Source organism: Buceros rhinoceros, unplaced genomic scaffold (genome assembly GCF_000710305.1).
Source record: "Buceros rhinoceros silvestris isolate BGI_N320 unplaced genomic scaffold, ASM71030v1 scaffold567, whole genome shotgun sequence".
Lineage (NCBI taxonomy): Eukaryota > Metazoa > Chordata > Aves > Bucerotiformes > Bucerotidae > Buceros > Buceros rhinoceros.
Genome location: NW_010423714.1, coordinates 94,688 through 110,353, shown reverse-complemented (window position 1 = coordinate 110,353; position 15,666 = coordinate 94,688). Strand labels below are relative to the sequence as shown.

Here is a 15,666-nt window from a genome sequence, read left to right as displayed (position 1 = left end):
TGGCGGGATTTTGCCCGTCTTTAAAACCAAATGAAATAAAAATCACGCTTTAAACACGGAAACTGCCTACTCTTAATCTGTCTTGTTTCTAGGTGTATGGGGAGTGTATTCTTCCCCTGGGTGCTGTAAAGGTGCTGCTTAGCTATGGAAAGAAGTAACTGCTTCATTTAGTCTGTTTCCAGGCGAGTTTACTTCATACACCAGCTTTCAGGATCTGATCTCGAGTTTTTCTGTCAGCAGGCAGAGTTCAGGGAACTGTGAATCAGCCCTTCAAAGGAGTTCAGTTTCTTGTGTGCTAACATGAATTTTAAATTGCAACAGAGTTGTTAATGCTTCATCTTACAACCGTAGCTGACTTTCGACAACATTCGTTTGACATTCTTTTACTTAAACATCCATATTTTATTCCTGTAGAGTGGAAATGGGATGCCATATAGTTCATTTTAAATAAAAAAAATCATGTCTGTCAATCCACGTTGAAACATAAATTATCTGTTACATGCTTTATTCCTTTTTATTTCAGATGTTCAGGCGTTGAACAATGCTTATGAGTTGATCAAATCAGCCAGTCAAGGAAAATCTGCTCTTGACTCATCAGATAACTTCAGCACTGATTTGTATGTTTTATGTGCTGAACAAGCATTTCAGGTTTGTAATTTAGGCAGTTTATCCATATCAAATAAGAACATTTCTATGACATGTTGCGTTTACAGTTGTAAAAGTCACTACTCCAAAATATCCTCAGAAGTAGCCTTGAAAAATACTACACTTCTGGTTTTGAAGAACAATTGTTTAGACATGCATTTTCAGTTAAAACTCGGCCTCTGAATTACCTCTTCTTTATAATCAGTCAGCAAACTGTAGTTTGTGAAGCTTGTAGCTAGACCAAAATACGCAAGGCATACCAGAGTGATATAAAATAGTTTGCCATGCCTATTTTGTCTCGTTAGGGAGAACTAATATTAGCAATTTGGTTATGGCTGAAGAAAACGTGTTGGTGAACAGTCCCTACTGGGCAAAAGGAGGAAAGGTGACATTCTAATGATGAAATATTGTTGCTAATTGATCTGACTTCTGTAAAATGTGGTAGAGGTTCTTGATTTTGAAGTATTTTAAAATTTTCAATCCATGGGTACAAGTGATTGGATTTCAAGCCGACAGAGTTTCTAATACAATATTTGTTTTTCCCCAAGCCCCTCAAATTCTATCTCTTGCCTGAAAATTGAGGTGCAGCGCTGACACCATACAAAATCCTGCGGGCCAATATTCATCCTTCAGAAAAAATTCTAAGAGCATTGCCTTTATGTTAACAGTTCTGTTAATGGCTATTAAAAAGGAACCTCTTTTTTGTATGCTGTAAGAGGTTCTATGAGTGACTCAGGAGCTTTGTTAAGTAAAGGAGCTATTTTTCTGCACATTTGGAATAACAAAAGCCTGGCTTTAAATTTTAATAAATCTGAGTGGGTTTGTACCAGATCCAATATGCAGCCTTACGGAATACATTTGGCATACCGGGATGCAGTTAGATGTAACAATTTGAGTAGACTTGCATTTTTAAAAACAAACAGTTCCTCATTAATTACTTGTTGCATTTTGGAATTACTAAAATGCTTTTTTTGGTCCTAGCTGGGATATCTGGAAATGAGCAGTGACTGTCTACAGATGTATTTTAAAGGCAGATTTCCTGTGGATCAATTTCTTGGCAGAGCATATTTGTGCCAAGGCCGGTTGCACACTCCACTCTCTACAGATAATTTGGTGAGAAATAATGAAAATGTATTATATTAAATCAGTTTTTAAGAGTATTTCTTCCTGGGTTTTTATGTATTGCATTTGGTCATTTAAAATGCACAAGGGTAATCAGGACGGTGGGAAAAATCAAAGGAAAATACATCAATGAGTAGTTTGGGAGTGAAGAAAGCTCACCAGCTGAATTAGACTAATATTGCAAATATGTCGGGGAGGGAAGATGCTCACAAATATTTTAAGGCAGTCAATTGTTTTAAAGTCAACCTTTTCACCTTTGTCATCAATACGATACTTTCAGACCAAATTTAGCTGTAACAGGTAAAACAATTACTAGTGTTGTTGAGGATCACATTAAGCATTTCACAGAACTGTGGGAAATGGAGGAGTACAGGGGCCTTGGAGAGGGTGTACAGTTAATTTCTCTGTTGTGTAACCTTTCCATATAGTACTTTGGATGTGGCTTTGTGAAATGGGAGATGGAGCTTTCGGGTAGCAACTCAGCAGGATACTTGTGCTTCTAAAGGCTTCTGTGTTACTGTTCAGTGCTACCATGTCTGTACCTGCTGAGCAGTTTTTGCCTCCTGCTGAGTTTCAAGTGGAGTGGGATGTTTTCTGTCTTTAGAATTTCTCTTGTCTTCAATTTGGTCAGCTTTGACAATTGGTTAATGATACCCGATGCCCTAAAATGGCCTTAATGTGTGTTTGTGTTATTTGAGGTCACAGATTTCCCTGACAAATGTTGCTGTAGGTTCTTTGAATAATGTGTTTGAATTAGCTTTGCTCTTGGATGTTTCTGAGCTGTCTTTGCTGAAAGCTTAAAAAATCACATAGCTTTGCAGTTTCAGAAAATTTCAGTCCTGATGATTAAGGTTTGTCAGAAATGAAAGAAACTGAAAATAAGTCTGAAAATTTGCAATCAGAGAAACAGTAATAGGCAATGCTACCGATTTCTCATTATTCTGTTCCTATGGCAGCAGCTTACTATGGTGGCATGTTTTATTTGAATTTGGTCTGAAAATAAAAATGATGAGATGTGAACGTACTGGAAGAGGGAAAGAATGTGCTGATTTATAAAAGCCATATTCAGATGACATTAACAAGTTTTTTGTTTGTTCTAGGATGAGTTTGAAAAGTTTGTGCTCTTTTTTATGAAGGCGGTAGATTTTGCCACCCATGATCGAAGGTACGCCCTACTGATAAGATTAACTCTTTAACTCTCAAGGAATGTGACTGCGTGGGGTTTTCATAGTTGTTTCTCTCAGATTTTCGCTAGGTGGCCTGGAGTTGTGTTGTTTGGCTTTTATTGCTCTTGTGGAGTTTGATTCCATGGTGTTACTGCACTTTGTAACTGCTGTGCATGCTGCAGCGATGTAAGAAGAGTGAACGTCTTAAATAGAGGGGAGGGATCAGCCTGCTTGAGCCTGGTAGATGCCTTGGAGTGCTTCCTCCTCTTTTATACATATGCTCTGTAGAAGGAGAGCATCTTAGCTTATTTTGAGTGGGTAGTTACTGGGTAGAGTACAGGTGCAAGAGTTACCATATTCTTGTGCCGACTGCAGCTCTCAGTTCTTACTCAGGACTGGTTCTTACCTAAATGCCTAGGGAAATTTCCAATTTTTGCTTCTTAGAAGTGTCTTAAAATACTCCATCTGTTATTTTACGTTTATCTAACTCCATGAAATACTCAATTCTTGTTTCATGTTTTTCAGATACTATTTTTTGATATATAATGCCTCAGTGCTTTACTGGCAACTTGTGAGGCCATTTCTTAAGCCTGGATTCCGCTGTTGTCTTATTCCCAGCCTTTCTCGAATTGTTGAAGCACTAAACCAAACCGAAGAGGAAGACAAGGAATGGAGAGCAGAACTCATGATGTACGTGTAGCTGTGATGTTTCATGTGGGCACTCTGTAGTCCTCTTGTACATGTGGCTGCCTCCTGAGGGTGTCTAGAACATTGTATATTTCATCGTTAACATCGTAGATGCTTTTGATGTGGAAAGCTTTAATTCATAATTTTCTAAACATATATATAAATGTACTCATAAAAGGTGCTTCATTTTAATATGTACTTTGAGGTATAAAATTTCAGTGGCAGAGGCAGTTAGGCCCTAGGTCAGATCTGAGGCGTCACAGTCATTTTGGATGTAGTGTTCGAGTCACAGCTTACGTGTGTTCCTTTTCAAGGAGGAGAGGTTTTTTTTGTACCTAACATACTCTCGATGGGGTATTGATGCGAGTGCACACAATGTGTTTGTGTTATAAAACTAATGGTAGCATTTATTTTTTTCTTACATCTGTATTATTTTAAAAATAATTTTAATTATTATTGTTGTTGTTTATTTAATGGAATCACAGGTTCTTTTTCAGTTCAGTCAGATGAAGTATTGAAAATCCAGTAGATATGTGGCTGTTCCCGACATTAGTATTTTTCTTTTGCTACATGGCCTGGAAATACTAGTTTTTCCAGGAGTTAAGGGAGAATCTTTGAATACTTCGCATAGAAATGTTTTTCTTCTACAACTTTAAATAATTAATTGTTTTAATTCCAGGTGTCCTGCCAAGCAAAATTTTCACAAAAAGTCTCCTTTTCCAGGATTATTTTAGTGATCTGTGTCAGAGGTTAAAACTATGTGGCTGTTAAAACCAAAAGGGTTTCGCAATGACAAGATTTTGGATGGAATGTAAACCCGTCAAAACCCACACAAAAACACCAGCATTTTAAATTCAAGACAAGCATCTTTTGCATTTAATTTTTGTCTTCAAGTAACACTTTGTTTTCATGTTCCCTTTCTTTGGTTTCGTTGGGGATCACTCCATTCTCCATCTGACTGCTGCTGGCTGCAGCTGATCAGGAATGAAGTGCCAGGAGAGTTCTCAGAATTACACATCTTCCCTATCTCTTCTTCCTTTTTTCTTTTTCATCCAAGGAGTAGTTTCGGAAGGTCTCATAAGTTTTATGCACATATTCAGGGATGGTCTTTTTGAGGTCTTCGGTTTTCTTTTTGGTCAATTTAGCAGATTATCCAAACTTGATAATGATGTTGTCCTCAGATGCTGCCCACTCAAGTCTGTCATGGATCTCCACGCTGAGCTGCCTCTGCATCTCTCTGAATCCAGCCATTATGTTCGCTTTCCACTCAGCTGTGTGGGTTTCTTTTGTCTGCTTGGACGGGACTCTTAACCAGTCTCCAATCATACTCAGGACAGCAGCAAAGGAGGCATGGCCAACAAGAATCCAGAACCACACCAAGAGTTTATGCCACTCCTGGTAATAGATGTCAGCATTTCCTCCTGCTACAAAGTCACTGAAGCCAATGGTGGTCAGAGTGACAACCACAAAGTATATGGACTCCCAGAGTGTCCATCCCTTGATGTGTTTGAAGATAACTGCAGGAATGGTCACAAAGGTGACAAAGCCTGCCAGGATGAAGACGATGGTAGAGATCACCTGGATCTTTGTTTGACTCACTTGCTTTTTTCGGAAAACCTTTTCCTCCCTTGCAATACCCTTTCCAAAGATGGTTCCAAGTTGGTCTCCAATCCCAGCCAGCAAGAAGCCGAACAGTGGAATCCCCAAGATGGCACACAAGAAGGAGAGCAAAAGCTCACTCCGCTGCCGGTGCCATTTCAAATCCTCACGTATCCCCCACCTGTCTTCCCGAGCGGAAGGAGAGCGAGGCATGGGGAATATGTGCCTCTTAAAGGGGCAGACGGGCTTGCGAGAAACAGGAGCGCCCGCAAGAAATTTTTTACCTATGAGGTGCACTGAAAATGTGACATGTAACGGAATATTTCAACTGGTCATTTTAAAACAAACCTTCCGAACAGGAAAACAGTTTCTTAAACTGGGACGATCTGCAATAAATATAAACAGCTGAGAAACGAAGATGGAGAAGTTAGAGGATCTCTTTTGTGCTGAGTCAGTGCTTTATAGCACTGATTACTTGTGCTGCATTTAGGAGTGGTACCTTGAATATAAAAAGTCTCTTGAAAAAATATAGATAAAAATTATTTCAGAAAGTATTAATAAATATTTAATACAAATCGTTATTTGATCTGCAGAAATTTACTGGAGTGCTTCCTCGATGCTTCAAAACTGGAAGAAGCAAAAGAGTTTTCGTCTACTGCAGCAGTCTTTGTTAAGGAAAATGTTCCAGATAAATACTCTCAAATATTTTCTCTAATGGTAATGCTGTAAAATACTTTAAACTACCAGTAAGCCAGGAGCTTTCTCTACATTTCATAAGATCATAGTTTGTTAAATATGTTTTCCTTCATTTAAATTTTATGAACTAGGAAGCAATACAGTAGATACACAGAGCTTTTTATAATTTGAGTAATTTTTTAATATTATAAGCTAAACAATGCCTTGCTGCTCCTTGTTATTTTAATACAACATAATATCATCAGGATAACTGTTGCTAAGTCTAAAAATTCTATTTGGGAATAATTACTGTTAACATAGAACGTATAGTGGGTGCAGCTTAACCTGCCTTTGCCATTGAGGGCTTATTTAGCATCTGTTGACTTTTCTCATGCTGATCCATACCTAAAGCCCAACTTGAACCTTATAAATAGTTCTGGAAATCAGACCGTGAGACAATAGTTCACATTTCTTGCATGCCCTTAGTTTGGGAAATAAGAGGGAGAAGATGAATGTGGCAAAGGCAGAAACACTCAAATAAAACCTGGAAGCTGCATGCAGTCATTGTGTTCATTCTGCTACACTGTCGTCTTTTTCTGTCCACTCCCAATCACTGCATTTCAAGAGCACGTGGTTGGAAATCAAAGTTCCCTAACATTTGAATTAAGAGATGGAATATACAGCCTTCCAAAGGTGCGATATTAATGAAGCAGTAACATTTAGGCAAGCTCAAAATTACTTTTCTGTTTTTTAGAGGCAGTGTCAAGCAAAGCTATTTGACAGTGGCCTTAAACAGAAGAATAAAGTAATTCTAAGATTATATTTGGGCTGTGTGTCTCAGCAGGGCTACAGAAGTATGATCCACACTCCTGAGTGCTTTTGAAAGAGCATGTTTAAATCTTGTAAACTTACTGTTCTAGTACAGGTTAAGTAATCACTGTTGATTGTTACTAGCAATCAGTGTGGGAGAGTCAGAAAAAATGATGTGCACACATGTAATGTGTAACTCTGCAGTTAAATTGAAGTAACTACATTTTATTGTCATTTCTTCATAGTATTTTTTGTTATATAGAATTTGTAGTTCAGATAAATTTGAATAGGGGTCGTTTCTCTTAGCTGGATGAGATGAGTTCAGATGAGTACTATCAAAAGGTATAATTAATAACTCAGATGTTAGTTCCACGTTTGGATTTCTGCTAATACTTCTGATCCCCACTATGTGAGGATTCGCTGATCTTTGTGGTACCTGTGCAGGACAACATAGATTATTATAGTAGCCTCACAGCCCTTAAGACCATGAAAAAGCCTACAGTCAACATACTTGCTTTATTTTAGCGCTGTTGCGTGTCTGTCCTTTGTTTGCTTATTTCATCAATTAATTAAATTTTTATTTTATAGGTATATCACAAACTAATGGATATTTCCCAGGTAGAGAAGGAAATACAAAATTCTGTCCATTTTTCAGTGATTTATAAAATGCAGATGCTAAAATGGTAAGTATTAAAATGTATCCTTCCACTTGTACTTTGATGCTTGATATTTCAGAGGTAGGGTCGGATTCTGGTATCCCATATGCCAGCAGAAAAATCTGCTGCGAAGATTAGTTTCTCTAAAGGAAAGCCATAATGTCAGTTTGGGTAGTGACTATCAGGCCTGTCTAGAGAACAGCCTCAGCTCAGGAGTGAGGTAGTACTTCGGGAGTGTGGGGAATAGTGTGTCGTACAGATATTCTCAGGTAAAAGAGCTTAAGAAATTAAGGACATTTTTGTATCCAACAGATTGCAGTTTGGTAACAAGTCACGTGTAAGAGTAAAGATGAAGTGGGGAAATCACGCCTTAAACAGAATGTGTGAATCGCAAGGGTGGGACAAATATTACTTTTTAAACTTTTTAAAGGCATAAAACGATTTTGAAAATTAGGCTTCATAACAAGATCTCAATTTAATTTTTATTTTCAATGTCTCAACACTTCCCCATTTTAAAAATACAAATTCTTGAGTAACTGTGTATTAATTTATACACATTATAGGAAAGTTTTGCACACTGTTTTTCTTTGATTCTGGAATAAAATTTACTTTACAGTCTGAAATGTTAATTTTTATGCTGGAATGTTCTTTGTGCTTCATATCAGGCTGTCTCTGAGTAATTTACTTGCCAATACTAAAGTAGACTTTTGTTGGCTTGCTTTTTAAATTTGTTTAATTTTTAAAAATTTTTTTTTAGCACTTAAAAATCCAAGTATCCCACTGATATGTTGGACTAAATTCCAAATTCTAATCCTCAAGTTAGGAGAGTTATCTCAAATTTTTAATGCAGTAATATTGTGAAAAATCATGACCAAATTCTAATATATTGCAGGCAGTGGGACACAAATGAATTTCCAAGTGATGCCACCATTAATCTGAATTCTATATATATCCTTTTGAAACAATACGATGTACCTCCAGCATCTGTTCTCAGTGTGAAGTGAGTTTTGTTTGTCTGGGTAAAGTTGATGCTGAAGCTGATCCTGCTTCCACTGAAGTCTGTCAAAATTCCGCTTGACCTTGAAGAGAGTGAATTTGTACTTCGTTATAGTAGTTTGTGTTGGGTTAAAGCTTAGATTGTCTTAAAAAAATGACAAAGGTCCTACTAAAGAACTCAGGATTTATTAAAGAACCTTTATTAAAGAACCCAAGATAGATATCTTCTTCTATATAGCTGTTTGTGTAACGTGATTAGATCATTCTATAACCCTTTCCTGTTGATAAAATGAGGTTTTTAAAAGGTCTTAGAAGTGCTTAACAAGAGCTTTTCAGACTTTAGTTAATTTTTTGCTTTTCTTGGGGCCCTTCTAATTCTTCAGCGTAAATTTGAAATGCAAACTAAACTGAACTCTATTCCAGTAATTACATCACAGCTGTTACATATGGAAGTAGTACTAAATTTTTACTTGTTAAGGTCAATCTTCTGTGACGATATTCGTGTGTCTCGTTACTTCTCCTATCCCAGACAGTACACTGTGCTCGTTCAGTTATTCAGGGAGATCCAAACATGTGGAATGCAGCCTGCTACTGTGCGTATTCTGTAACTGACCCATGGGTTTGACTGTTCTGTTGTTGTGCTAGTTGACTGCATCATATTTACAGAATTACCTGCAGTCTTCATCTGCTATTTCACCACACCTTTCATCCTGTATTTTTATGGTCTTCAGGAACAGTTTGTGCAAGACTACAGTAGAAGTATAGTAATTATTTTCTATAAATAGATTAATTTTTGTATTTTTCGTGTAGCCAACTTTAATCTTTTTCCTTGCTAAATGTAAGCACTACTAATATAATCATGTCCTCTAATATTCAGGTGACTTCAAGGCTTTCAAATATATTGCACAAAGTAACTTTCGTATAGTATTTTTCTAATTCTGTAAAAGAGCAATATTAGAATCTCTGAAGTGATTTTTTCTATTTTTGAAGGATTCCTTTGATTTTGGAATTAGCTCGTTTTTCTATGAAAGTAAATTGCATTAAGCTTGCCTATGATTGTATTCTTGATTTGAAGAGAGCTGGGATTACTGTAAGTATTAATATTAATTACAGTTGATTTTTTTTCTTTACATTCCCCCCGTTGTGATTGTACTTTAAAAATAATACTGATGGTTCTGGGATTTTCTGTCCATCTCTGTATTGTATATATATATATTCATTAATATATAGAATTAGTTATCTAAGTGATCTATTCCTAAATTAGAGAGATGATGTAAGATGAGAAGGTAGGACATAGGTAGAATAGGTAGAATAGAATTAGCAGTCCAGTTAGTTTGAGCAAATAAATGCCACTTGTAAATTTTTGCTTGTGTTTTTTAAATGTTATCTGTGGAACAGTTTGATTGGCAGTTAAATGCTTGTGGGTTTTGAAGATTTAGCCAGTTTACCCATTGAGATTGTCATCGGTCACCAAGATGTGAACTCTAAAAGTTAACATTACGTACATTCACTTCAGTCTTGATAAAATCAACCTTGTAGAACAGCATATGGATTCTAATTTTGGTGAGAAGATGGAGCATTTGCCTGGAGCATGATTAGGGGACCGATGGAAGGAGGAGTTCAAAAAAAGCTTGCTGAAAAAAAATCCCAAAGTCATTACCTTTTCTGGAAACAGAACTTAAGCAATCTAGTTCTCTCACTGGAGCGAGAAATCCAGAGACGTTGTGCCACAAACTGCATTCCTTTGTGTGGAATCCTGTCCTTTGTGTGGATCTTTTTTGATAGTGCTTATTCCTATACATTTAACAGTTTCCTTTCACAGAAATGATTAATTTTCCAGCAAACTATTATTTGATTTGTTATTTAATAACATTTAAACTCTTTTTTTACTAGAATTTTTATTCTTCTGTATTATATTTCTTATGTTCCTGTAGGGTGTTTTTAGATTAAGAAGTGGTCTCCCTGATAACCGGTCTTTCAGTGTGTATGCCCTTTTTGATTCTTACATCCAGCTGGCTCTGAGATTTGTTTTTTCTGTTCCTGCCCCATTGTCATGGTTTAACCCCATCCAGCAATGAAGCACCACACAGCTGCTCGCTCACTCCCCCCCGCCCCCTGGTGGGATGGAGTGGAAGATCAGAAGGGTATAAGTGAGGTAATCCATGGGCTGAGATAAAAATAGTTTAATAATTAAAAAGAAAAAAGAATAATAAATGGTGAGAAGTTGAGGGGAAAAAATAACGGAGAGAAAAATAAACCCCAAGAAAATGAAAAACAATTGCTCACCACCAACCAACTGATGCCCAGCCAGTCCCAAAGCAGCAGCCCCCTGCTAACCTTCCCCCCCATCTGTTTTCCAGTCACGGGGACATTAAATTAACAAAGGTCACATTGAGTGATTCAATAATAGTTCATAATGAAAGATGAATGGAGATGCTGTCTGGCTTTCCTGACTGCACCATATGAAACGAAATACAAAGTATCTTAGATGATCCATACATAGAATTTGTGTGATTTAATAGACAGATCTTTCCTGAGGTGTTAAAAATCTAACCTCTTTTTTCATTTAAAAGTTGTACAGCCCCTCAAGATGAATCCTTTCTGTCTTGACCAGCTCTCAGTTATTTCAAGCATGTACCTTTTTAATAACATTAGCGAGCAAAAATCTACTAGAACTCAAATTAAATTACAGTGTAGGAGAAATCAAGTGTACACTGTCTTTCTTATTGCCAAGACTGGCAATGGACAACTTTAAAAACCTTGGTACAGTTATTATGGAGCTTTGGCTTACTGAGAAGTGACTGCTGTTCAAACCCCAAATTCTGCTCCATTTTTATTGTTTCAGTTAAATAGCTGATACAGTGGGATTCTCAGTAAGAAAGTACAGAGCTGTGTTAGTGTAATTGCATGCATTTACTCTTCATCATGTTCCTTTTTATTTATTAAATTAGCATTTTGTATGTTAATACTTCATAGGAGCAAGGGAAACTTATTGAAATAGAATGCCTGGAATGTGAATATGAAATAAAAAAAAATGGCACTAAAATTGTGACTTACACCAAAGGAGTTGTTGAGGTATGTTCTTTTACTTTGATATAAAAGTTTTAATTTGTTAAATGTGGCAAATTGCATTGGACTTGTGTGCCTTAATTACATTACATCGATCAGAAGTTCTTTTAAACTTTGTATTCTTTCATTCTTTCTAACTTGGCTGCCAAGAAGAACACAGGGGAAAATAAACAACAATTGTATATTCTTCCCTTAAGTCTTCTGTCTGACTTTAAAGGTTCTTAATGTATTACTTTACAAAAGAAGAGATGGTAGCAAAGGCAACACTTTTTCATATTTTTACTTTTTTTCTTCATATTTTACATTTCTGCGAGGTGATTTCATAGAATATCTCAAGTTGGAACCAACCCATAAGAATCACTGAGTCCAACTCAACTGTTATTGCGTGTTATGGGTGACTTCATACAAATTCTTATGTCAGAGAAATGCAGATTATTCTTGATAAATTGTCACCCTAGGGAGGATTTTCTTAGATTTCTGTAGACACTTGACTCAGTTATAATTCAGACCACCAAAAGCAGAAACGTGAATTGTCAATGTTATCAACAGCATTAGATAGATGCCGACAATGAGCAATTTAGAACAGCTCCTGAAGTTCCTAAAATGGGAAATACCAATATGCTTCATGGAAAGAGATGGTGCATAAATTTACTCCTGTCTATGACTGTTCTCATTTTGGAGTTCAGAAAGGTTGAAAAAAGATTAATTAATTTCTCATAATATGAAACTACTAATATTGCCTAAATAAAACCCAGGATATTTAGGTATTTCTGAATATTGCTACTACATGGTGTGCAGTTGGGGAGGCTTTTTTTTCGCTTGTTGTTTTCTTTTTTCTTTTCTTTTTGTTTTATCTGAAAACCTCTAAAAAGAACTTAATAATTAGTGTGTGTCTGTTACTGTAGGTAAGAATTTGCTTTTAGGTTTAATAGGATCCAAGTTCAATTGACAGTATGGCAAATCGCATTCATAATATTTTTTTTTTCCCCTTCTACACCGCATTTGTAACTTAGTATAAAAAGCAAAAGCAGTAGCTAAGCCTTCAAATATTCACAAATGCTTGACAGTATTTCACAATTATACATTTCTGTTTATCATAAGGAAATAGCTGACAGACTTCTGCCTGAAATATGTAGCAGCAACATGGAGTACGTAAAAGAAATATTCCTTGGTTATCAATGCCTATTAAAAGAAAAAAAAGGTTTTATTAAAGAAATTATTTTTAAAAAAAAGTTTCTGAAATCTGCTGGCTGAGGGGCTGCTTTCTGTTGGAAACAATCTTAAGATTAAAGGTGGGAGGAACATGTAACAAGTTTTATTCATTAAATGCAATATATGCTAATTAATTTTTCGTTTGTGTAGGCGCAGCTGAAATTGATAAAAAATCTTGAGTTAACCTTAAAACGTGCAGTTCGCTTGGGAGATCCTGATGTGATTCAGGTTGTTTGTACAACCCTGTGGAATCTCTGCTTACCACTGCTACAACACAATTTGCATCAACGTGTGCGAAAGCCGTTGATATCAGTTGCTGATGTCCTTGAAGAGATTGACAGGTAACTTTCTATGCTGCATACTTTTTTGTTTGTTACTTTGAAAGGTCTAGTGACTGAGCATCACACTGATTTAAAAGCTCAAGCTCTATGATGTTAAGTGTCTTTGAAGATTTTCCACTAGCTTGTAATCAGTTAACGTCTGTGTATGGCATAGATTTCCTCGTCAATAATTTAAATATAGGCTCCTTTCAGGCAGAATCTCACACTGTTTAATGGCCTATATCAATTACAGAACTCTGCTGGGAACTGAAAAATACTACAGTTAATAAAAAATGTGTGAGAATGTTCCAAAGCTGCAGTATGAGTAAATCTGTTGGGATGTGGTTTAGATTCTTGTATTACAACAATGCTTCTGTTGGTTAATAGAACATTAAAAAATTAAGATCCTAACTTTTTTAGTAGAGCTAGTTACAATTGGCATAATGTCATTTGAGCAGAAGAGTAGGTGGTTTCTGATAAAAGTGTTACAGAGTAAGGTGAGGAATATATTTTCAGTGTTTTTAAAATAATTTTTTAGTTCCATAAGGAGGAAATGGAAACGTGAAGAAACAGATAGACACATGTATAAAACCATTATATTGGATTATTATACTGTTATTCAAGCATTTCTTATGCTTTCCATGCAAAGAGAAATTCCTTCTGTTCTTTTTCCATAATATTGCTTTCATTTATCTGATTATGTTCTTCTTGTTGTTTTTCTTCTTGGAAATAATCTAAAGTAGCATGTAGAGCTCACAGCTGTCATGAACAGCTTCCTGGGGCAGGTGGTGGTTAGGGAGTATAGCGCACCTGAGAGTGGAGAACATGCAGTCTTCACTGAAAAGAGTGGTTTCAGCAACATCTGGGCAAAGACACTGCCTGCAGTGAGTGTGTGCACCTATGGTGAGCTGAGTCTTGACAGGTGGTCAGCTACTATGATCAGGGCTAGATTTTTAGAAGTATTAGCTTCTATTTAAATGATACGAACAGTGAGTGAATTTGATCAAAAGTGGCCATTATCCAGTACATCGTGCTCTCTCTGCAAACCTAAGGAGTAACTTCAGTGGCGAGCTGAAAAAGACTTCTGCTAATACACAAGATCAGTTAGTCTACAAGACATGTTGCTTCCTCATGGCTGGTTTTCTCATGCAGGGTTATTGGAAGTAAAATGCAGTTAAATGTTCTAAGTAAATTCATTAAAAAGGCATGATAGTGAAAATGAAAGAGACAAGTAAGTTAAAAAGGGTTTATCTTTTTTCATACCGGAGTCACTTTTGATTACTTAGTTTCACTTCTGGGTAGTTTTTAGATCTAAGAATTTTACTTGCCCTCATTGTAACAGTTTACATCTGAATTCCTACTCCTTAGCATGTTGATTTTGTTGCGTTGCCAAGTTCATATGGAAATAGCTCGTATTGAAGAAGATGGGGATAGAATGGAGGCTGCTGTGGAACATATGCAAAAAGCTATACATCTGAACAATGGTGGGCAGTACCAAGAACATCTAAGACTGACCTTGAACCGTCTCCATTTGTGCACTATGCTGTATAAGTCACCTGAGCGTCTAGAGGATCAGGCAGTAATGATGATTGAACAGGTAATCATGAAGAATATTAAATTATTAAATTCTGGCAGAGGAACGCCCACTGTTGAGTAGAACTGCGTATTAGTAGGGCCAGCGTCTGCTTGCTTTCAGCAAATTGGCATTGATTGTTCGCCTTGAAAAACTCTGATTTCTCTCTATGGTGGTCATGCTGCTTCACAGTCTGAAAACTGTGGTAAAGGATTTTTTCCAGTTATGTTCGAAGCTTATTTCTTGGGCGGGAAGGGGAAGTTACTCAGTAGCAAAATTATTCACAAAAAAGTAAGCTTATTTATAATTGTCAACAATTAATATTTCATTGCATGGAACAATGTTTTAATTCATGAGGGGAGCAGTGGCTATATAGCTGAAGAAGCTCAAGAAGTGGATCCATGTTAACCTCATGAGGTTCAACAAGACCAAGTGCAAGGTCCTGCACCTGGGTCGGGGCAATCCCTGGTATCAGCACAGGCTGGGGATGAAGGAATGGAGAGCAGCCCTGTGGAGAAGGACTTGGGGATGCTGGTGGGTGAAAGGCTGAACAGGAGCCAGCAACGTGCACTTGCAGCCCAGAAGCCGGCTGTGTCCTGGGCTTATCCCCAGCAGCATGGGCAGCCGGTCAAGGGAGGAGATCCTGCCCCTCTGCTCTGCTCTGGGGAGACCCCCCTGCAGGGCTGGGTCCAGCTCTAGGCTCCTCAACACAGCAGACATGGACCTGTTGGAGGCCACAGAAACGATCCAAGGGCTGGAACCCCTCTGAGAGAGTTGGGGTAGTTCAGCCTGGAGAAGATAATGCTCTGGGGAGTCTTTAGAGTGGCCTTTCGTTACTTAAAAGGGCCTGTAAGAAAGATGGGGACAGACTTTTTATCAGGGCCTGTTGTGACAGGACAAGGGTGATGGTTTAAACTAAAAGAAGAAATTCAGACTAGAGAGAAGGCAGAGATTTTTGATGCTGAGGGCGGTGAGCCAGTGGCCCAGGTTGCCCAGAGATATGGGAGAAGCCCCGTCCCTGGAAACCTTCCAGCTCAGGTTGGACCTTGGGGCTCTGAGCAATCTGCTCTAGTTGCAGATGTCTCTGCTCACTGCAGGGGGGTTGGACTAGATGAGCTTTGAAGGTCCCTTCCCAC

At 37.4% G+C, this 15,666-nt stretch overlaps 1 protein-coding gene and 1 pseudogene across 1 annotated transcript in view; one reads left to right on the top strand and one right to left on the bottom strand.

Moving 5' to 3' along the window:
- Positions 1-523: 523 nt before the first annotated feature.
- The window catches only part of CFAP46 (cilia and flagella associated protein 46), a gene marked incomplete at its 5' end in the record, with an annotated part of 74,987 nt that continues 59,844 nt past the window's right edge, over positions 524-15,666 (top strand). The window contains 11 exons of the mRNA XM_010140485.1: positions 524-648; positions 1,627-1,758; positions 2,868-2,932; positions 3,459-3,623; positions 5,813-5,936; positions 7,293-7,387; positions 8,253-8,360; positions 9,347-9,446; positions 11,333-11,431; positions 12,788-12,978; positions 14,326-14,554. Coding sequence (XP_010138787.1) covers positions 524-648; positions 1,627-1,758; positions 2,868-2,932; positions 3,459-3,623; positions 5,813-5,936; positions 7,293-7,387; positions 8,253-8,360; positions 9,347-9,446; positions 11,333-11,431; positions 12,788-12,978; positions 14,326-14,554 — 1,433 coding nt within the window. The remainder of the gene's footprint in view (positions 649-1,626; positions 1,759-2,867; positions 2,933-3,458; positions 3,624-5,812; positions 5,937-7,292; positions 7,388-8,252; positions 8,361-9,346; positions 9,447-11,332; positions 11,432-12,787; positions 12,979-14,325; positions 14,555-15,666) is intronic.
- LOC104497250 lies at positions 4,770-5,432 on the bottom strand (annotated as a pseudogene).